The 24036-nt window shown below is 36.8% G+C and overlaps 1 protein-coding gene across 2 annotated transcripts in view; it reads left to right on the forward strand.

Moving 5' to 3' along the window:
* Positions 1-24036, forward strand: part of INVS (inversin) — a 146981-nt gene that overhangs the window by 58775 nt on the left and 64170 nt on the right. For both annotated transcript variants that reach the window (XR_014293943.1, XM_082619619.1), the window contains exons 4-7: positions 12854-13027; positions 16851-17018; positions 20735-20915; positions 23216-23325. Coding sequence is in view for 1 of the 2 variants with exons in the window: in XM_082619619.1 (XP_082475745.1) it covers positions 12854-13027; positions 16851-17018; positions 20735-20915; positions 23216-23325 (633 nt within the window). In the remaining variant the exon portion in view is untranslated. The remainder of the gene's footprint in view (positions 1-12853; positions 13028-16850; positions 17019-20734; positions 20916-23215; positions 23326-24036) is intronic.

Raw genomic sequence — 24036 nt, forward strand, 5'->3', positions numbered from 1 at the left:
TTTCTCCACACCCTCTCCAGCATTTGTTGTTCATAGATTTTCTGATGATGCCCATACTAACTGCTGTGAGTTGATACCTCATTGTAGTTTTGATTTGCATTTCTCTAATAATTAGTGATGTTGAGCAGCTTTTCATGTGCCTCTTGGTCATCTGTATGTCTTCTTTGGAGAAATATCTATTTAAGTCTTCTGCCCATTTTTTGATTGGGTTGTGTTTTTTAATATTGAGCTGCATGAGCTGTTTATATATTTTGGAGATTAATCCTTTGTCAGTTGCCTCATTTGCAAATATTTTCTCCCATTCTGAGGGTTGTCTTTTTGTCTTGTTTATAGTTTCCTTTGCTGTGCAAAAGATTTTAAGTCTCATTAGGCCCCATTTGTTTATTTTTGTTTTTATTTCCATTACTCTGGGAGGTGAGTCAAAAAGACCTTGCTGCAATTTATGTCAAATAGTGTTTTTCCTATGTTTTCCTCTAAGAGCTTTATAGTGTCTGGCCTTACATTTAGATCTTTAATCCATTTTGAGTTTATTTTTGTGTATGGTGTTAGGGAGTGTTCTAATTTCATTTTTTTACATGTAGCTGTCCAGTTTTCCCAGCACCACTTATTGAAGAGGCTGTCTTTTCTCCATTGTATATCCTTGCCTCCTTTGTCATAGATTGGTTGACCATAGGTGCAAGGGTTTATCTCTGGGCTTTCTCTCCTGTTCCATTGATCTATATTTCTGTTTTTGCGCCAGTACCATATTGTCTTGATTACTGTAGCTTTGTAGTATAGTCTGAAGTCAGGGAGTCTGACTTCTGCAGCTCCATTTTTTTCCCTCAAGGTTGCTTTGACTATTCAGGGTCTTTTCTGTTTCCATACAAGTTGTGAATTTTTTTGTTCTAGTTCTGTGAAAAATGCCATTGGTAGTTTGACAGGGATTGCATTGAATCTGTAGGTTGCTTTGGATAGTATAGTCATTTTCACAATATTGATTCTTCCAATCCAAGAAGATGGTATATCTCTCCATCTGTTTGTGTCATCTTTGATTTCTTTCATCAGTGTCTTATAGTTTCTGAGTACAGGTCTTTTACCTCCTTAGGTAGGTTTATCCCTAGGTATTTTATTCTTTTAGTTGCAATGGTGAATAGGATTGTTTCCTTAATTTCTTCTTCTGATCTTTCATTGTTAGTATATAGGAATACAAGAGATTTCTCTGCATTAATTTTGTATCCTGCAACTTTACCAAATTCATTTATTAGCTCTAGTAGTTTTCTGGTGCCAAAGCCTCAGAAATTCTGACTTCATTGATCTAAGATGAAGCAGGCATTCTTTTTTTGGTGGTTTTTGTTGTTTGTTTTTTTTAAGTTCTTCAGGGTTTAGAACTCTGTTATTAGATTCTTTGTTTAAACAATGATTCTCAAAGTGTGAACTCCTGGACCTAGCAGCACCAGTGTCTCCCAGAAACTTGTTTGAAATGTAGATTCTGGGACCCCACACCAGAGTTAGTGAATGAAAAACTCTGAGGGAAGTCCTCAGCAGACTGTGTTTTCCAGCTCTCCAGAGATCCTGATGCATGCTAGAGTTTGAGAACTACTGATTTAAGATGAAATAAATGTTTTCCTATAAATAAAATGTCAATCTATGAGAAACAAAATACATTTTATAATCAGCCCAAAAGGTTTTGCCAACTCAAAGCACCACTCTGAATAAATGAGGGTAGCTCACAAGCACAAGAGAATTGTACTTGTGGAAATAAGCATCACAGCATTTTATACCTTTTAATATTTTTTGTATGAAATCCTCTCCACTGAAGGGACTAATTTTCATCATAATCTTAAAAAAAAATAGTCTATGTCAGGCAGGAAAAGCACATGAAAAATCCAGCACTGGGTAAGGAAGCCTCAGAGTCAAGGATATATTTTCATAGTTTCTTTTCTTAGAGAAAAGTCTGTCTACTTTTTTTTGACAGTAACATTTTCTCGTTCTGTTGTGCTGTTTGACTATGTGCCACTTGATAGTTCTGTCTATTCCTATGGAAACCAAGTTAGTAGATGGAGCCAAGCCTTGGAGGAGGCATTGAGGAGAAATATTAGAAGAGTTCAGCCACAGAGCAAATAAAGATGTTGCCTTTCCTTCAGTCAAATCCTCTCTGAGAGCCAGAATCTGTTTCAAGCCAGAGAGATGTTCTTGGCTGATGTATTGTCTAGCTGCTCTGCCAGATGGATGAACATCTTAAACTTGAAAAGCAACAAATAGAGCTCCATTCTGCCTTTGAAGTGCCATTCTTAACCTTTGCTTAGAGAATTGTCAAATAGCTTTTTAAAAACATTTTTTTCAGATTTGCATAAGATGGCAGGTTAGTGATGTGGTTACCATCATAATTGTTGAGTAATTAGAAATTTTAGCTGTAAAACACAGTACTTAGGCTTGAAATCAGAAATTTAAGGAAAGAAAGAGAATGTCTGTGATTGGGAAAAGCAATACAGATTTGATTTCATTTCTATAGCTCAGTAATTCATGTCATTCAAAAATGGTTTTTGTAACTGTTTCCTGTAAAGATTCACATTAAATTTTTAAAAAAAGAAGAAGAAGAAGAAAAAAAAGCAGGAAACCAGAGTACAACGAGACACCTAAATCAACCGGGATCAAAGAATGATCCAAGCAGACAAGAATAATGAGGAAAGGCCCATCCTTTTTCCAATCCACTTATACTCTATATTTGATATGGTAGTAGTATCTCATGGTCTAGGTAAAAGAACAGTATAGATTGCACTGTACTGAGCTATTTATGTGGATATTTAAATCATGTTTATATTTCAGCTAAGATGTATAGATTCATTTTTCCAGTTTCATGTACTTTAATTTATGCCAGAAATTATGTCTTTAGATAAAACAGTTGAAACAGCTATTAATATAGATGATTCATAACCCTATATCTTGAATCTAGCTGTCTCTTCCAATCTTCAGATCCATATAGATTCTTTTCTTTCTTTCTTTTTTTTTTTTTTTTTGCTAGCTATCTCTATATAGATTTCCCTCAGACACCCCAAACTCCACGTTAGGAAAACAGAACTCAAAATCTTTATCCTTAATCCTATTTCTCCTTCTGTCTTTTCAGTTGTTGACACCACTCTCCATTTTGTACCCATTCAGGAGGCCTCTTACATATTTCACAGTCTGTCCTCTTATTTCCACTTAGCTCCCAACATTTCTATTCTGGATTGCTGTAGTAACCCCCTCACCAGTCTCACTACCAAAGATTTGTTTCCCTCAAATCAGTACTTCACACAGCCTCCAGGATATTTCTTAAACACGTAAATCCACTCATGTCATTTCCTTCTTCAACTCTTCACTGGCACCCCATTACCTATATGATAAATTTTAGACTCTTCGTCATACTGTATTAGACTCCATTTTCTAGCCCCTACTCACCTCTCTAATCAATTTTCGCTTCTTATATTCAATGCTTCATTTCATATTACAATAGTATAGAACTATTTCAAGGCTTGAGATTTTGTCTCACCATATATTGCAAGATAAGAAGTTAGTCTGTTACTGCTTCATGGATGTTGACAACAGACACAAGCCTCCAGGGTCAGGGACAAAGAAGTTTATTATTCACAGCATAGCAAAAAGCATCAGCACCTATATGTTTGTATTGATTTCCCTTTCCCCCAAGAACCATGGGGGAGTCACAGAAGGCCCAGATGGATGCTGTACACACAGCAGGTTTCCATCATAGCACAGAGGAACACTGAACTTCAGGAATCTACGCTTTTGTAGTGAGCAGCTAGTAAACCCAGAAGAAGAGATGACCTCCTCCCTCAAACTGATTGCAGCAAACACAACCCAGAGAAGTTGCCTAGGCCAAGAGTGGTCAAGTCTCTGCATTTTTGGCATAAGAACATGCAGTGATGATTAGGGCCCATGGTAAATTGCTTCTCCCAGCAACCCATCACTTAGCCCTACATGTTCTTGACATGAGCATGCTATTCCGTCAGCTACTCTGATTAATCTGACCAACAGAGGCTGGGAACAAATCTGTTTATGTCTCATACAGCATTTAGATAATAAAACTCCAAGCTGCAGGATGAGAACAACCTGCAGAATTGACTTCAGTGTCCTGGATTAAGTCCACTGTGAATAAGTACCAGGGGAAACAGTAGGTCTTACTTTATACAGTGAAGATATACTCTAAGGCTATTCTGTTATCTATTATGACCCATGCAAGGGAGTTTGAGTGACCTGCTGATCTTTGGTGTTATTGCCAATAATTACATGAGGCACTAGGGGCTGAAAAGCAACCCCTAAGCCCAATGGAGAACTATTTAATGGCCCTCTCTCCCCCAGATACGAACATATAACCTGAAGAGGCACAAGTCACTTTAGTTCAGGATTTGTTGTTAAACGTGGATCACCATTTCATTGTTTGGCTAAGCCACATGGGCAGTATCACCAAGTAGTTACAGCTTTGATTGTCATACATGGCATAACCCAAGGCTTCTCATGCTGCCATTGATGGCATCAAGCGTGGCAGAAGAGTTCAGGTCCATCCATGTCCACATGAATTTTTCTGTTTCATAGCACACGGATGGGGATGACAAACACAAAAGCAGACCAGATTGCTAGTCTCAGCTGCTATTTGATTGAGGTAGTGAAAAGTAATTTTCTTTTTTTTCTGGGATACAATACTGGATCCAGAGGACAAAGAGAGCATCAGTTGTTCTCTCCCTCCCTGTACCTCCCAAGGTGTCCCCTTCCGAGGTGCTGAAGTTGTTGCATTCCCTCCTCAACCACAAAATCAGTGTGTCCCACCCTAATAGCTAGAACTCCTCACCTTTTCTCTCATCATCTACTTGCACCCATACCTTTCATCTAGAAGGGTAGATGCATATAGGACAAATTTACAGAGACCCATTATGTCCCCCACTTTAGCCCACGTGGGCATTTAGGAGGACTTTGTGAGTAGTGTACTCAAGCAAGTGGTCATTATGGATGTGTATGATGTAGGACCGTGTCAATCAACAAACAAATTCAGGTGGCTGAACCAGAGTTAAGTTTGAATCTCTAAGCTCCCTTTTGGTTGGGCTGCCACCCAGAGGGTGTACCAATGAGGCCAGCCTGGGATTACTCTTAGGGGAAAGAAAGAAAGAAGCATCATAACCAGGGATGGACAGGGCGGAACCCTAAATTTTCAACATAGGTATATATGATCCCCCATTCCTTTTGTCCTGATTACTTCCCAGGAGGCTGCCATGAGGAGATGAACTCTTTCTGTGGGTGGCCACATACAGTAACCAAACTACCCTACCTCTCTCAGGTGTGTGGATCAGGAAGAGGTAACTGAGGTGGAATCAGAAATCTTTCTGAGTTTATTTTCAAGGAGGCCATGCCTGCTCTTGATAATTTCAGATTCCTGAGGACAGCATGGGGCGCAGAATGCCCATAAAATGTAAAGGGCTGACCTGCCCTGTACACAGTCGGTCTTCCAGAGTTGTCATGGATGTTGGACTGCTTCCCAGTGGTTGCCATCAGGTTTTAACTTAGCCAAATCATGAGTAAACCAGGACAAGGCATTCAGGGGAACCTCTGAGCATCAAGGGCACCATTAAACCAGCAGTTTGCTTCAGACAGTGGCCATGTCTACGTCCAGTTCTTTGTCCCCATTGCCAGACAAAGCAGACTATAGCAGGGATCAGGTACGTGGCGCAGTTGCCTCTGTGTTATCAGGCAAGGCTTTGCATTCACTTTCACTTTTGAGCAGCTGCCCACTCATGTCTCAGCCAAGGGAACCTCTGCTGTTTTCAGTCCACCCAAAATTCTGTATCAAGTAGCAGGGTCTCATTGCTTTCTCCATTGCTTTCCACTTTGGAGATTCCTTGACTCAGAGGCCACAACTACATTGCCTTTCAGCTTGCTGCCCCATTGTCATGCTTTCATCCCTTCCTCTGCTTGCCCAGGGGAAGGTGAGCCAAGACCAAGGCATCATTTGGGTGGCTTGTTTTAATCCTGCTCTTCCTCATTGAGTCATTAACAGGACAGTGGGTTCCTTTATCTCCCCAACCTTGCCCACCGCTTGGATATTATCACATGGAATCTTCTCATCCCTGAACCTGACCTGCAGGGCCCTGGTCCTTACTCTTCAAGAAAACTGTCTCCGTCAGTATCCCCTCCTCATTTCCTGTACTGTCAGGTGTTGGATTTAATTTACCCTACTTTTTTCTTTGTTTGTGCCAACTTATTACAAGGTAATAAATTGGTTCTGAGTACTGGCAGAAGCCACAAGACTACCATCAGAGACAAAAAAAAAGCTTTATTACTGATGGCAAAAGCAGGAGCACTTGCATTTTTGCATCCCTTACCCCCAAGAACCAGGAGGCAATGCAGAGGCCCCAGATGGACACTGAGCACACAGTGGGTTCACATGGCATCTGAGGAATGCTGAATTTGGGGTAGCTCCAGACTTTACTACTTACTTTAGTAAGTAGTAAGCAAGACTCTTTATCTAATGTCCTGGGAGACATTAATGTCCCTTAAGACTGCTTGATACAAACCCAACTCAGAGAAATGGCCCAGGTAGAGGAGTCAGGGCTTTGCATTCTTGGCATACTTAGTAAGAACATGCAGGGACGCTCAGGGCCCACGGCAGATTGCCTCTCCCAACACTATGTGGTATTTCTAAGACTCATTTGTGTCTGCAACCATTACAGGAAAGATTGAGATAAAGAGGTTATTGATATTTGTGACCTATGTACTTCCTAGGGATAGTGATTCTTTTTAAAAATTAACATGGTAAATGCCTTGAGAGTTTATAAATATATAATTACATAGATATCATTAGACTTTATAGTAACAGATCATGTTTCTATTATTTCCATTTCAGTTTTAAATCATGTATCTTTTGGTATATAGTATGATTAGGATTTAGAATAAAGTATGACAGAATGCCTACCTTACATTTATTTGTGCTATTATACATATAATTATAATATTTCCAGGACAAAATTATACACAAACCTATAAATGAGCAAAAAAATAAATGAACATTTGGTGGACAATTGTTTTCTCCCCAGCTACCGTGAGAGTAAATTAAGTGCTGAGGACACAGAGAGAACAAGAATGCAAAGAGATTCATCAGGAAACGTAGGTTTTGAGAAAATATCTAGTCTCTTCAGTGTCCCAGTGGGGAAAAGGACTGCTACAGGCAGTCCTATATTCACACTAAAGCCAAGAAAATACTTAGAATTTGGGAGTATTCTTTGCCTTGATATGAGGCTATAGCTTTAGAGGAAGCTGTTTTAGAGAAGTGGCAGGAGCAGGACAAAGATAAGCCTCAGGATCAGGAAGCTACCCACTAGCTCAGTGACAGTAACTGTGATACCCCTAGTATCACTTAGACATGGGGCTGCGAAACATCATTATAAGTACAGATTCTTATAATGGACCAGGAGCTGGATGTTAGCAGCTATAAGGGTGAGCAAAGAGAAAAAAAGAAAAAAACAAAAAAACCCAAAAAATAACAGCAAGCAATCTTCTCTTTAAAATGAGCCCGCAAACAAAATATATGAAGAAATCTAATGCTAAGAAAGCTACCAGTATCATCATTCAGACCATGAATTCATTCCTAGTGGAAGAACATAAACAAAGCAAAAAGAAAAGCCACACAAGAGAGAAGATATTTGCAAAACAAGCCAAGAATTAGTATCCAGAATATGTAAGTAACTTCTATAGATCAGTAAGAAAAAGACAAATAGCTCAGTTGCAAAATGAGTAAACAATGCAAAAAAGCTCTTCACAGAAGAAGAAACAAATAGCTAACAAAGACGTTCCACTTCAAGAAGGGAAATGAAAATTAAATCCATGGTAAAATACAATTGTATACCCATCATATTGGCAAAAGTTAGCAAGTCTGACAAAAACCAAGTGTGGAGAGGATGTGGCGAAACAAGCATTCTCAAACATTACTGGTGGAAGTGTAAATTGGAGTAACTACTTGAGAGAACAATTTCAGCCCAGCAGCTTCAGAAATTCTGGCACATGTACCAGGAGCTATGTATGAGAAAATTCATTACAGTATTGTTTGTAATAGTGAAAAGTGAGAAACATGCTAAATATTCCCTTAGAGAATAAATAAATATAACATTATTTTCATATGACAGAAAGCTTTCTTCAGTGAAAAGGTATGAACCAAAGCAATTTGGATACATCTCAAAAATATTGCTTTGAGTTAAAGGTGGCAAGTGATTCACGTAGGGCTACTTATATAAAGATTGAAAACATGTAAAATAATGCTATGTAGTTTATGAATACATTTATTTGTAAGAAATAAAATGTATCAAAACATTCACTGGAATGATAACCACCAAGTTCTCCAAAGAGAGAAAAGGTAATAGAATTGGGGAAGGATACAAAGGGCGTATTAACCATATATGTTATGTTTTATTTCTTAAAAATGAAAAATCTAAAACAAAATATCAAAGTATTTCACTCAAAACTTCCATATCATTGTTATTAAGATTAAATGACTTTTCCTAAAAAAAGGAGTTCATCTTAGCAAATTGGACAGACAAAAATATGAGCTTAAGTGGCATTTTGAGTTGATTTGTTCCTAGATTCATTTCAAGAGCTGTTCTCCAGGTCAGAGAGCTTTTTCATTCTCTTTTACCCTTTCAGATATTATACTCCTTTTCATGTATTTGGGGAAAATCCAAATGTCATAATCACTTACATTACAGACAAAAGAAGCTCATGGTGTTAATAATTACAGGAAGATTAAGATGAGGATTATTAGTACCTAACAACAACAGCAACGACAAAAAAACAGAAACTGAGAAATGACATCTTATTCAATGTTTCAGAGACATTAGGAAATATTTTCACATTTCAGTGGCATAATAGACCTCATCATATCAGAGTTAATGTCCTTTTAGTGATGAAATCAGGACTTTTTTGCAACTTTAACTCTCATTTCTGCTCACCTACCACCGGAATTTTCTTAAGAATATACACTCTTTTGATCTATTATCTCTTTTGCTCTTATACTATTTCCTACCCAGTCAGAAATTATAAAAGCAAATTCCAAAACAGTCTTCACCTCAGGGTCATGTTCTGTGTGGCCCTAAGATATGATACTAAATTGTTAACTTCCAAATCATCCCCAAAGTATTTGTGTTATAATAAACCTGAAAACTTAAGAAGTCCTAATTTCAAGCAATAGAGAGGAAATGTTTAGACATTTTGTTTGTTTGCTTTTGTATTGAGGAGGCTTAACGGGAAACAAAGTAGCCTATAACATGTATCCCCAGGGTCATACAGTCTTCAGGGGGTTATCAAAATAGCTTGCTTCCTCAAGCTAATGTTTTCCTCTTTTCCACTTATATTACAAATACTCTCCTGATTTTAGCTCAAAGGTTGTCTGTCTCCTCTGTTCAGTCTCAGAATTGAGTTTGCATACACTGGGCATTTAATAAATGCTTGTTCATGAGACCAAGGAGGTTGACCTTGGTCCAAATGGATTATATTGTTTCTAGTCCCAGCTTTCGTCAGTAATATCTGCTGTGTCTCTGTCCTTTGGAATAGAAGAAGCTGGCCTGATCATATAGCTGACCCCTCCCCAGGGTACCAGCTAAATTCCTATTGGGTATGTACTTGTTGGTACTATATCACCTTTATCCATAGGTAGAGTATAGACATCTTTCTCAATGTAAAAAAAAAAATCAGAAAAGCCATTATTTATAACATTCCAACTATTTTTACTTTTACCTGTTCCTAACCTTGGTTCTCTCCTTAATCAGTAGCTGAACTACGTATACCATGTTCAGTCAGATCTTTCTATCTACATGCCCTCTGTCATGGGCCATTCTTGGTTCCACTTGACCATTTATGTTTTATTGCCTCCTCCACATTGGAAAACTGTCCATAATGAAGTTAGCAAACATTACTGAGCATTTGCTTTGTGTACTGTTCTAAGTACAGATATTACCTTTATCATTTCATATGCATGATAATCTCAGGTACTATTATTATTCCTGTTTTACAGATGAGGAAATTAGAGTCACAGGAAGATACTTTAATTGATATGTAAAAATTTTCCATGATACTTCTCTGAGGAGCAAAGATGAAATCTATGTCAAAGAGCTTTATAATAAGTAAAGTACAAACATTTTACTCCTGGCTGCTTTGTAACAAGGTTCAATGGATGTTTATTGAATGAATGAGTGATTATTACTGAGGTGTACGATGTTTTGTGTAGGTAGAATCCGCAGAATAATGTGAAATGTAAATATACCAAGCACTATGTCTATTAGTCAGTAGCCACCCCCTAACATATTCTAATTTCCTCCTTCTCCTTCCCATTTCCTTTAAATTTCAAAATCACAATGATTGTCTGATTGAATATCTTTAAAAGGTCATGATGAATTATTCTGTAATATTTGAAATGTTATGCTGAGAAAGGTCAAACCTTATTTTTTTGATATGAAGTACCACATATGTTTGTTTTTCCTGGGCATTTTTCTCTTTTTTTGAAAGAAAAGATGGCAAGAGATTTAGAGCAGGGTGCCCTCTTGAGGAAATTTTAGCACCTTCTCAAAAACTGGCATTGGGTGAAATCAGAAAATCCAGATAAATGATGTCCACTATGAATGAAGCTCAGATAAATAAAACATTAAAAAGTAATAGTAACAAAATTCCAGATATTTGACAGTTAATATTCTTTTTTATATATATATTGGGGGTAGGAGTTTTTAAATTTATTTTATTTATTTTTGCTGTGTTGGGTCTTCGTTTCTGTGCAAGGGCCTTCTCCAGTCAAGCGGGGGCCACCCTTCATCACGGTGCGCGGGCCTCTCACTATCGCGGCCTCTCCCGTTGCGGAACACAGGCTCCAGACGCGCGGGCTCAGCAGCTGTGGCTCATGGGCCCAGCCGCTCCGTGGCACGCGGGATCCCCCCAGACCAGGGCTCGAACCCATGTCCCCTGCATCAGCAGGCAGACTGTCAACCACTGCGCCACCAGGGAAGCCCCGAGAGTTAATATTCTTAACTGTTATGATCTAATTTAGCAACTGTAAATAAGAATTTTTTAAAAAAAACAAAAACCTCTAGAAGATATTTCATTTCCTCTTATTCACTCAGTCCTTCAAGTAATATTTGTTAAGCACCTATTATGTGCCAGGAACCATGCCGAGCACAGTAGTCAACAGAACATAGTCTCTGCCTTCATGATGCTTACTGCTTATGAGGGAAATCTCAGTGAAGGGAAATAAAAACATGTGTAACTACAAACTGGGGAAAGTACTATGAAGGAAATGAAAGGGTACTGCAATAAAGAAGAACAAAATAAGTTCTGCTTAGGGTAGTCAAGGAAAGCCTCTCTGAAAGGAAATAAATGAGCTGCATTCATTTGTTTTTCAGTCCATTCCAATTTTGCCCATCTAGTATAGACAGCCTTATGACCCTTTTCCTAGCCTTGTTCTCCCTTATCTCTGCCCCAGCCCTGGAGCTGAGTTGAATCCTGTCTTTGCCCCCGTAGGCAAGCAGGCAAGTCTCATTCTTCCGTCTGCACCTCACTGTTGCTCTAGCTAGTTCCCTTTGCCTTACTTAGAGCCTCACATTCATCACAGTGGGGAACCTGCTCAATCAATAAATGTCTTCCTTACTAATACCGATAGCTCCTGATAGTAGAACATTAATGCATTGTAATTATAATACTTAAAGGTCACATTTCCAACAATGTTTAGGATGTAGAGGGTCTCAGAAGATGAAAAAGACAGGTAGCCCTGCCTGCCACTACGCTTTGAATAGGGAAAGAGAAAAATACACATGAAGTAGGCAGAGAACTTGATCATGCAATGCAGTTTGTTCATGTTGACTTGGAAATATCTGTGATGCCAAGCATATTGAAGGCTCCAATCAGAATTGGAAATATGGAACTAGATCTCAGGAAAGAGCTTAAAAGAACTACTGAATATTTTTCAAGGATTTCAAAGCTCACACAGACATACTATAAAATGGTCGACCTGAGTCCCCACCAGTGTATTACTCTAACCCTTATAGCTAAACTTCTTTATCAGATGGGTTGGTTCTGCCAGATTGGAGGGTTTAACTGGTGTGGAGAGCACTGACTGCAACTGGGTGGCCTACAGTGATTTCTGGGTTGGTGTTTGTGTGACCAGATGAGTCTGGGACCTGAACTTTGAGGAAGCTGCTTCTACCTTAGTTGTACCTGTAAATAACTCTTCAAGAAAGCTAACCACCTTTTCCTTATTAACCAAATGACTGTGAACAAAATATTTAACCCCTTTAATCTCAATTCCCTCACCTGTAAATTGGGGTTTAAAATCTCTACTTATTTCACAAAGTTATTATACTCCAAATATAAATAATATGTGCTGTGCTGGTCAGATTGTGCTGAAACTAATACATTCACACATTGTTGCTACTAGATAGCCATTTGGAAAATACACCAAAAACCATAAAATGCACAAACTCCTTTGACCCAGTTATTTGGTTCCTGATAATTTATTCTATGGAAAAAAAATATGTGAAAAATCATGTACATTGTAGCATTTTCTATTAAAAAAATTATATGCAGTAATAGAATGATTAAATAAAATGTCTTGCCTTAACACAATGAAATATTGACCAGCCACTGAGTAAACTAAATGCATATAGAAAGCAGTTGGAAAGAAACATGAAAAAATAAAACAATTGCTAGAGTAGTAGAATTATAAGTACTTTACTTTTATTAATTTATCTGAATGTTATTATTCTAGCAGAATAATTAAAATGCTTAAAACATTTTAAAATTTAAAAAATTTTTGGCTCCAAACTAAATTTCTTCTTACTGTCTCTTATTTTTTATTTAGGGAAATTATCGTTTCATGAAACTCTTACTTACACGCAGAGCAAACTGGATGCAGAAAGATCTAGAAGAAATGACTCCTTTACACTTGACTACCCGGCACAAGAGCCCTAAGTGTTTGGCGCTTCTGCTGAAGTTTATGGCACCAGGAGAAGTGGATACACAGGATAAAAACAAGGTAATGGACTGTCAAAATCTAAGACAAATAGAGCAGAAAGCAAATGCTTTATTTTATGATGTGACATCTCAAGGAAGAAGGCCTAAATTACCACTCATGCATGGTAGAACAATTCCAAGTCTCCACACACCCCAGTAAAGTATTTCACTTAAATTCTGTCATTTTATCCTCCCAGCAACCAGGTGTGGTGGGTAGTATCATCTTTTTACATATAGGAAAACTGAAGCTCAAGAAGATTAAAATTCTGCCCAAGATCCAATTGGCAGGACTAGAATTCAAACCAGGCCTGTCTAACTCCAACTCAGTATTTGACTGCCAGTCAAGATAGTTGCTAAAGGTAGTTAGATTTGTGGTGGCCAAATGCCCTGGGTAATGTACTAAGTGCATAGTGCTTTAATGGCCTGGGCTTTGGCATCATTCTTCTTGGGTTTCAGTGTAGAAGCCACCGCTTGTTCTATGTCCATCGAATTACTTAACTCCTCTATTCCTCAATTTTCTCATATAAAGGGTTGTTGAAGATAAAATGAGATGATATATGTAAAGTGTTTAGCGCAATGCCCAGTGCATAGTATTCTCTCAATAAATATTAGCTTAAAATTATTATTATTAGTTCATTTTGATTCTAACATCTGCTCTGGCATTCTTACTAGGATCCATTATCTTTCCTGATCTTGAGTTTTAACATAGTGTACACATTGGTCATTGTTTTGATCAACACTCTGATCATTCCTTACAGGAAAAAAATGTGGTCTTTAGACAATGCAATCATCCTCTTCCTTTTCATCAGGCACTTAATCATAGAGTCTTGCTAACTCCAGCACTCTCATGTAATTAAAACTCTTATAAGTCATTCACTGGGTTTATATTCAATAATCTTTTCACTCCCATAGTGTTCTTTATGTGATTTTTAGATTTTGTTTAGTAGTCATTCACATAACCCAGAGTTCTGAAATCAACTTTAACTTTATTTTACAACTTGTAAATTAATATTATTCCTAAGTCAGAGCATTTATAGTACTAATATTTCACTGAGAATTCCCTGGTGGTCCAGTGGTTGGAACTCTGTCTTTTCACTGCTGAGGGCCTGGGTTCAATCCCTGGTCAGGGAACTAGGATTCCACGAGCCATGTGGTGTGGCTAAATAAATAAATAAATAAATAAATATTTCACTGAAAAAAGCACAAGACCCATGAATCACTTGAGAAGCTACAACTGTCTTTGGGCTTCATGTCTTCCCCAATATATTCTGTGAACTTCCTGCTGTCTTCCAGTCCCTGTATGTTCTTCTATTATTGAACAGGGATGGGAGGTTATTCAGTCAGAGAGATGGAAAATGGATCTGCATAGTCCAGGCAGCCACAGAGAAGAAAGAAGGACAAAAGCACAGAGCACTGAGTCTCAAACCATCTGAGGTGAAGGATCAGTTTTTTTTTAATTTCTAATCTGTCACAGACCAATCATATTATAAAATACATTAAAAATGAGCAACAAAAAACCAAACCACTCAATTAAAAAACTGGCAAAGGACTTGAATAGACATTTCTCCAAAGAAGATATACAAATGACCAATAAGCACATGAAAAGATGCTTAATATAACTAATCACAAAAGAAACACAAATCAAAAACCACAGTGAGATAGCACTTCACACCCTTTAGGATAGCGATTATCACAAAAAAACAAAAATAACAAGTGTTGGTGAGGATGTGGAGAGATTTGAACCCTTGTGCACTGTTGGTGGGAATGTAAAATGGTACAGCCACTGTGGAAAACAATATGGCAGTTCCTCAAAAAATTAAACATAGAACTACTGTATGATCCAGTAAATCTACTTCTGGTTATATACCCAAAAGAATTGAAATCAGGAATGCGAACAGATATTTGTACATCCATGTTCATAGCAGCGTTACTCAAAATAGCCCAAAGATGTTACTCACAAACCTCCCAAATGTCTTTTGATGGACAGCTGGATTAAAAAAATGCAGTATATACATACAGTGGAATATTATTCAGCCTTAAAGAGGAATGGAAGTCTGACACATGCTACAATGTGGATGAACTTTGAGGACATTATGCCAAGTGACAAGTCAGACACAAAAAGACAAGTATTGTAAGATTCCACTTACGAGGTATTCATAGAGACAGAAAGTAGAATGGTGGTTGCCAGGTGACGGGGAGGAGGTGGGAATTGGGAGTTATTGTTAAATGGGTTTGGAGTTTCAGTTTGGAAAGATGAAAAATTCTGGAGATAAATAGTACTGATGGTTACACAACAATGTGAACGTACTTAATACCACTGAACACTACACTTAGAAACAGTTAAAATGGTAAATTTTATTTTATGTACATTTTACCACAGTCAAAAAAAAAGAAAAAATGACTAGAAAAATAAAAAACAAAGATGTAAAAAAATGCAACCCCAAACTTTTTACTGTTAGGTTCAACAGCATAATATATTTCAGTAAATATATTCAGAACAGGGACTTCCCTGGTGGTGCAGTGGTTAAGAATCTGCCTGCCAATGCAGGGGACACGGGTTCAATCCCTGGTCCAGAAAGATCCCACATGCCATGGAGCAACTAAGCCCGTGTGCCACAACTACTGAGCCCGCGTGCTGCAACTACTGAAGCCCACGTGTCTAAAACCCGTGCTCCACAACAAGAGAAGCCACCACAATGAGAAGCCCGCGCACCACAACGAAGAGTAACCCCGGCTCGCCGCAACTAGAGAAAGCCCACGCACAGCAGTGAAGACCCAACGCAGCCAAAAATTAATTAATTAATTCTTTAAAAAAGAACAAATATAGGAAAAGAAAAGAACTACAGAAACTGTACATGTTGTTTACTGAAAATGTGGTTTTAGGCGATTAACTGCTTTGATATTTGTGACTTTTTTCTTCTGCAGTTATCACTAAACAAAAAGTAATGAGTTAATAACTCTACATGTTAGACGCCTGTAGGTTCACTTTGAATGAATACCACATATGCCAACATTTAAAGTTTTTAATGTGACAAATGAGCTTGGTTCCTGCTGTTAAATGATCTCATTCTAGATTGGATTCATGACAATGCTACTCTCAAGGCATAAAGTATATCTAAACAGTTTCTCTGTGGTTTCATTAATAGTTCTCCTAATAGAGAAACCAGTATGTTGATGAGAGTGGCAGAAGAGATTTTTAAAGCAACATTGGCAAATTCAGCATGTTCATTTTTAACTTTATCTAAAAATAAAGCAAGTGTTGCTGTATTTTCAAAATATATCTTAACAATTTATCCTGTAAAATTATAGTTAAATTTAAATTTATCCTTTGATATAAAAAATGGATTCTAGATCCATGATTTCCTATGCATAGATCTTTTCTGATAGATATTAAAATATAAAACCTTCTATCAAATTCTTAAGGTGCTTAGTGCAATATCAAGATGATCACTTACTTTGTTGATAATTATTCATAAAATATTTCGCTGCGTTTTTCTTTCTCGGTATTATCAGTTATTAGTACTTGATGACCTAAATCCCTGCCATGGTTAAGATGTCAGATTCTGGAGTCAGACTGCCTGGGTTTAAAATCTCTATTCAGTCACTTGCTACCTTCACACCTTTGAGCAGATTACTTATCCTCTTCGTACTTAACTTTCCTCATCAGTCGCATGCAAATTCAAGAGTACTTATTTCCCAGAGTTGTCATGATATAGACTACATGAGACAAAATATATAAAACTCTTACGACAGTGCCTGTCACACACTGGAAGTTTGGGAAGAGTTTGTTGTGTTTTCACTGTTACTGTAGTTACTGTTATTTTGAGAATCTCTCAATTTTGCAGCAAACAGCTCTGCATTGGAGTGCCTACTACAATAACCCTGAGCATGTGAAGCTGCTCATCAAGCATGATTCCAACATTGGAATTCCTGATGTCGAAGGCAAGATCCCACTTCACTGGGCAGCCAACCACAAAGATCCGAGTGCTGTTCATACAGTGCGGTGCATTCTGGTGGGTACAAGGGATGGCCTTTCCAAATATATATATACACACTATATATATATATAATGAAATATCCAATATATGCAAAAGCATTTATATGACACACAACCAAGTTATGAAGCAAAAGAGTATAACAAACATGTGAGCTCATCACCAAGAAATAAAACATTTTAATACTGTTATTTAAGACCACACAGAACTTTCCTATGTGCCAGTTTCCAAATACATTCTCTCTCCCTGTGCCATGCTCATTCCTGTCCCCCATCAACTATTTTTCTGAGTTTATATTTATCATCCCTGTCTTTGTTTTATACTTGTTCTTATTAAATAGTAAATAGATGTAAGTGAATATTTATATAATACATTTAAGATATATAAGGAAACAACAAATACTCATGTACTCATCACTGAGTTGAGGAGCCAAGTACATTACCATTGAAGTTCCCTGGATACCTCCCAGTACCGTTCTTTTCTCTCCTTTCTCAGAGTCAGCCACTATCCTCAGTTTTGTGCTTATCATTCCACTGGTTTTCGTTATAGTTTTGACACGTTTGTATCCCTAAAAAATATATTGTTTAGTTTTTAACATTTTTTAATTTTATATTCATAGAATCGTACTGTATGTATTCTTCCGCAACATACTTTCCTCTTGCTCAGGGTTAAGCTGGTGATTTTATCTATGTTGCTGTGTGTAGCTGTAATATATTACTTTTTACTGCTGTATAGTATTCCATTTTATGAAGATTAAATGACACATTATTCAGTCTGTTATTGACTGACATTTGGAACTGTTTCCAGTTTGTTGCTATTTACAACAGTGCTGCTCTGAACCTTTTTTAAAAGCATATCTAGGGTATCTAGGGTATGTATTTAACTGGTTGTTGCAGGTGTATAAAAATGCTATTGATAGTTTGGGCCATTAATTATATATTTAACCAACTTGCTATACTTTCTTATTAATTTTGAATGTTTATCAGTATGTTCTTTGAGGTTTTCTAATCACTCCTTCCCAAATTCCAACTTACAGGCTATGGTAGTCTAATATTTAGTCCTATTTGCTTATAACACACAAATTAGACTGCAAAAGATATTATTGTTTTATTTGTACAATGAAAATTTATTTCTACTTCTGTGTTAACTAATTTCTTTTCTCTGCATTTCTTCTTGAGTCTCAAATTTTCCTTCTAGAGTTATTATTATCTTACTTCCTGAAGTATAATTCTTAGAACTTCCTTTAGTGTAAATCTATGGTGGTAAACTCCCTGATTTTTTTTGTAAATTTATTTATTTGTTTGTTTGGTTTTTGTTTTGTTTTTTTGGCTGTGTTGGGTCTTTGTTGCTGTGCATGGGCTTTCTCTAGTTGCAGTGAGTAGGGGCTACTCTTCATTGCAGTGTGTGGGCTTCTTTTGTTGTGGAGCACAGGCTCTAGGCGCACAGACTTCAGTAGTTGTGTCATGTGGGCTCTAGAGCTCAGGCTCGGTAGTTGTGCACGGGCTTTGTTGCTCCATGGCATGTAGGATCTTCCCAGGCCAGGGATTGAACGCGTGTCCCCTGCATTGGCAGGTGGATTCTTAACCACTGCACCACCAGGGAAGCCCTCCCTGATTTTATTTGTTAAGAATGTCTACATTTCTACTGTACTCTTGAATATATAGTTTTCCTGTATACACAGTCCTAAGTAGTTACTTTTCTCAACTCTTTCAGACTGTCATTTTGCTGCTTTCTGCCTTTCATTAATTCCTCTTGAAGAGCCTATTATTGGTCTATGTCATCCCTTTATAGATATCTTTTCTCTCAGGCTGCTTTTTAAAATTTTTTCTATATGGCATACTACAGTTTTACTATGGTTTGTCTAGGTGTACCTTTTTTTTTTTTTCCTGTTTGGTATACATTCTGATTATTGCATCTCATTTCTGGAAAATATATAACCATTATCTCTTTAAATATTGCGTCTCTTTTATTCTCTCTACTCCTGCCTTTGGGGTCTCCAGTAATACATATTTTAGACCTTTCCATTTTACTTTCCATGTCTCTTAACTTCTCTTTTATGTTTCTATCATCTTGTCTCTTTCTGCTACATTCTGGGTAATTACATCAGATCTGCCTTCCAGTTTGCCAAGTCTTTCTTCAGCTGCATCCAATCTCTTGTTTACCCTATTCATTTAGTCTTCAATCTTAGTGATTATATTTTCACTTCTAAAAGTTCTACTTGGTTCTTTTTCAGATCTGCCTGATCATTTTGAGAGTTTTTTTTCCTTGCTCACCTTTTATTTCATTTTTTATTTTCTTACATGTTTCATAGATAGTTATTTTATATTCTTTATGTGTTAATTCCAAGATCTGAAGTCTTTGGAGGATGATTCTCACTCATAATATCTTACTTCCTCACAGATTTGGCTTTTTTTTTCTCCCTTATAAATGAATCTAAGTCCTTGGGAGACTCAAGGGCCTAGAATACCATTGTGGTAATATTCTACTTCTTTTTTTGAAGTGTTTATAATACCTTTAATACTCTTTTTTGTAAAATAGCCTGACTGTATAGACAGCTCTAAATCTGGGATGGCCCTTCAGAGAGTTCTTAAATTTAGACAAGAGAGCTTGGCTTTGGATGTAATGTAATCTGAGAAGGGACCTGACCATGGGTGAGGTCAGGTCATTGCTTTAGCTGAAGCAATTCCAAAAGGATGACAGTAGAAAGTCATTTGCTGGCAGCACTTGCAGCATCTGGGGAAGTAGGTCCTTTAGTCTTGAAGGGGGACCTAAGCAATGCATCATATCTGCTACAAAGATCCAGTAGAAAAATGAATAAATGTTGTGAACTGTCAATTTAAACCGAATATCCAATAAACATATGATAAAAAAAAACTCAACCTCATTCATAAAAGAAATACAAATTAAAACATCAGTGAAATGCTTTTCATACCTATAAGGGGAAAAATGTAAGTCTGTGGTTAAGTGGTTAATATGTACCAGCATGTGGGGAAATAAAAGCTTTTACACATTGTCATAGATGTGTTAGTTAGTACAGCCATTTAGAGAGCAGTTTGACAATACTAGCTGAAGATACAAATATCCTTCAACCCAGCAATTTCCCATCTAGGTGTCTGGGCTAGAAAAAAATCACATGTGCCACAAAGGGACATGTAAAGGAAGTGTGTTCATTGCAGCATTATTGTTAATAGTGGGAAAAAATGTAAATAACCTAAATATCCCTCAATAGGAGAATGGTTAACTAAATTGTGGTTTAACAAATGGACTAGTATCATCATAGATACCCAAATGTGTTGAAATTAAAAATTCAGAAGTATAATTTTGAAAGAAAAAATTCAGGGATATGTATGGTATAATACATAAGTATAAATACTGAAAACACACATACAAAATTCAACTGTTGTTTATGGATGTATATATATGAAGCAAAAATCCAAAACATATGCCTTTAGCTGAATCTGTAAGAGATAAAAAGAAGCACGTTAGGCAAAATGTTGATCCCTATTTAATCTATCAGTAGATGGTACATGTTGTTTATGGTATCTTTTCTGTACTTTTTATAGTTAAATATGAAAATTAATTTTAAAGATTTAGACTGTATACTTTTTTCTGAATTTATCACTTCTGCTGAGAGAGAATATGTAGGTTTCAAAAATTGCTCAGTTAATACTGTGTCAAATGTGATTTAGTAAGGATTCCATGTATGTCTGAGGTCTCTGGTTCCTTAAAAATAGGATGCTGCTCCAACAGAGTCTTTACTGAACTGGCAAGACTATGAGGGTCGAACACCTCTTCACTTTGCAGTTGCTGATGGGAACGTGACAGTGGTTGATGTCCTGACCTCATATGAAAGCTGCAATATAACATCTTACGATAACTTATTTCGAACGCCTCTTCACTGGGCAGCTTTACTAGGTGAGTTGAATGTGAAACCAAGGATCGACAGCAGGAGGAACTGCATGAGTATAGGAAATTTTCCATGGCTTCTCTCCCCCTGTCAGCTCCCACCTCCTATTTAATTGTTTTAGTTTTTAATTGATATGTGGCACTTCATACCTAAATCCCTCTGTTGTATGCTTAAATTTTAGCAATATAAAATGTATTCTCTGTTATATATTAATTTCAACATCGTGTCTTTTCATTTTTATTATAAAAGTAATGCACATTTGTTGACAAATGTAAATATAAAATAATCATCACATTCAATGCCTTTGCTTTTTTGGAGAAGGGCTTTAATTTTATGTGTGAGCTAATACTATGATATTTGATTTCCTTTTCATATTTCTTGATATGCCTTTGACTTAACCTTTTTGGGGATCACTTTTTTAGATGAGAGAGTATATATGTGTATGTGTCTGATTTTTGGCAATCTGAGAGTCTTTCTCTTTTAGTGAAGGAGTTTTACCCACTGATAATCATTGTTATAAATTGTATAATTTGATCTTTTTTCTGTTATTCTGCTCTTTGAGTATTATTAGTGTTTTGGGTTTTTTCCTGATTCCTTTGTTTTCTGCCTTGTGGTGTGTGGATTACATTCGTTGTTGTTTGGTTTTGAATTGCCTAATGTTTTAGGAGGATTTTTAAGTTCTACTAGTAGTTACTTTTAAACTTTTAAGCCTAAGTCAGAGTCCAGAGCAAAACTGTGTCTATTGATTCCCATCTATTTAAAATGAGGAATTTAGCACACTTTCACTTATCATTCTTTGGGTATTTGTAAATATAATCTGATAGTAATTATTAATTAATATTAATAATTATAATAAACCATTATTATTATGGACTTAGTTTTTAAATTACACATTATCTCTTTTTTAAATGATTGCATTCAGTTTTATAGTCAGATTTATAATTATTATTTACACTTCATTTCAAGGTGCAGTTTCATCCCTTTTCCTCTGCATACTAGGAGGACTTTGCAAATTTGTCTCCACAACACTAAATTGACTTGTGTTTCACAAGTTCAGCTTTCTTTCTGCCTCTTATAGATTGTATTTTAGGTTATATTTTGATTTCCTTCTCTCATCCATATTTCTTTTTATCTCAGCTTTTTTCCTTTTTATCTCCTTCCATTACCTTTTCATTTTAGATTATTTTCTTCTTAGGATATTCTGTTTCATTTCATAGAGGCCATCTCTTTGCAAAAGTCAAGGATGCCAAACAGTTGCCTGAAATTTTCCTCTGGATCCTTCTCTAGACCATTTTCTGAGGTATGCTCTTCTTCTTTCTGATGGTGTTCCTTTCTCCCTGTCCTAGAGTATGTTTTCATATAGCCTTTTCTGAATTTTTCTCTTTATCTTTCAAACGAGAGATATTTAGATTGACTATGTGCATAGATTGCCTTTGATCCTGTTTTTGCCCATTCATGTTATGGAGAACTCCATCTCAAACCATAGCTGGAGAGCAGGTAGACGAGCACAACTCCCACTCCAATTCCTTTTTTGCTGCCTGGCTTTCATGCAGTGTATTCTTGCTCTGCTAATGTGGCATCTTCTTCATTGCCTCATTCCCTATACACTGAAGCAATGGCATGTATGAAATTCAGGTTTCCTAAATATACTATTACCAGGTTTATTTATTCTTTGATCCTTTCTACAGTTCTTCACCTGTGGAGACCACATCCACATCCTCCAAAGTGTACTGCAGAGCATGTTTCTCTACTACCACCTCATCATTCCTGCCCACTTGTTTTCTGGGATTTGAAATCACTGCCTAGATGTTAAAAAATTGGGGGAGGGAGGTTAGAGGGGATGGATAGAAGGCCTCAGAGGTTACAGGAGTTTGTATTATAGGTTGTCCTCCTGAATAGCAGAAGAGAACAACCGTGCAGTTCTGATTGATGGTGCAATGGAACCTGGAGACGAGGGACACTAATGGCTGAGAGGGGCTGGCTTCTAACACGCCTTCTTCTGTTTTTATGGGCAGTTTTATTAGGTGAAGCCAGGGGATGCAGTGAGCTTATACTTAATACAGTTTTTTCTCAATCTGGCTATTATAATTAGTCATTTCCTTCCTGGTTGAAGCATTAAGTTTTTAGTGTTGTAAGTTTTTGCCTTTGTGCTACATAATCATGTATTTTCGTGAGAAGTTAGAAGAGGCTGCACTGGGCATTGTGAATGCTGGTTTATGTGCTAATGATTTTTCTTACCCCTTTCCTTTAAATAGATTATAAGTGAATCAGTCCTTTTATGTGATAACTACCTTGTGTCTGCTTTCAGGCCACGCACAGATTGTCCATCTCCTTTTAGAAAGAAATAAGTCTGGAACCATCCCATCTGACAGCCAAGGAGCAACACCCTTGCACTATGCAGCTCAGAGTAACTTTGCTGTAAGTAAGCCATGACAATTTTTTTTTTAAATTAAATTTTTATTTTGATATAATTGTAAATTCACATGCAGTTGTAAGAAATAAAACAGCAAGATCCCATGTACGCTTCATTCAGTTCCCTCCAGTGGTAACATCTTGCAAAAGTATAATATAATGTCATAAACTGGAAATTGATATTGATATAATGCGCTGACCTTATTCAGATTTCACACTGTTACATGTACTCATTTGTGTGTTTGTGTAGCAATTATTTTTTAACAATTGCTCATACTGTTCACTCTCTGATTCAGGTGATAGTCTGAATTTTCATAAAGCTGTTAGTCACATGGGAAGTTTTAAAGAATTATTTATTTTAACTATTCAGTGTAACATTTTGCTTTACTGTAAGTGTACTTAATCTTTTCTGTTAATTGTAAGGCACTAAAGACAATCTAGTGTTTGGCAATCTGTAATTGTCCTGAAGGCAGTGGGCAAGGCTTTAGAACTAGATAGACCTTGGCTAGAATCTTGACTGTGCTATTTGCTAGCTGTATGACCTTGCATAAGTTCTTAACCTCTCTGAATCTTAGTTTCTTCATATGTAAAATGAGAATAATTATACCTTTTCTTTTAGGATTATTGTAAGGATTAGAGAAAGTTTATGACCAGTGCCTCGTGTAATACCTGGCATAGAAATAGCATTCATTGTTATTATTATTTGTGCTAATAATT

This window comes from Mesoplodon mirus (assembly GCF_964341445.2).
Source record: "Mesoplodon mirus genome assembly, chromosome: 1".
Classification (NCBI taxonomy): domain Eukaryota; kingdom Metazoa; phylum Chordata; class Mammalia; order Artiodactyla; family Ziphiidae; genus Mesoplodon; species Mesoplodon mirus.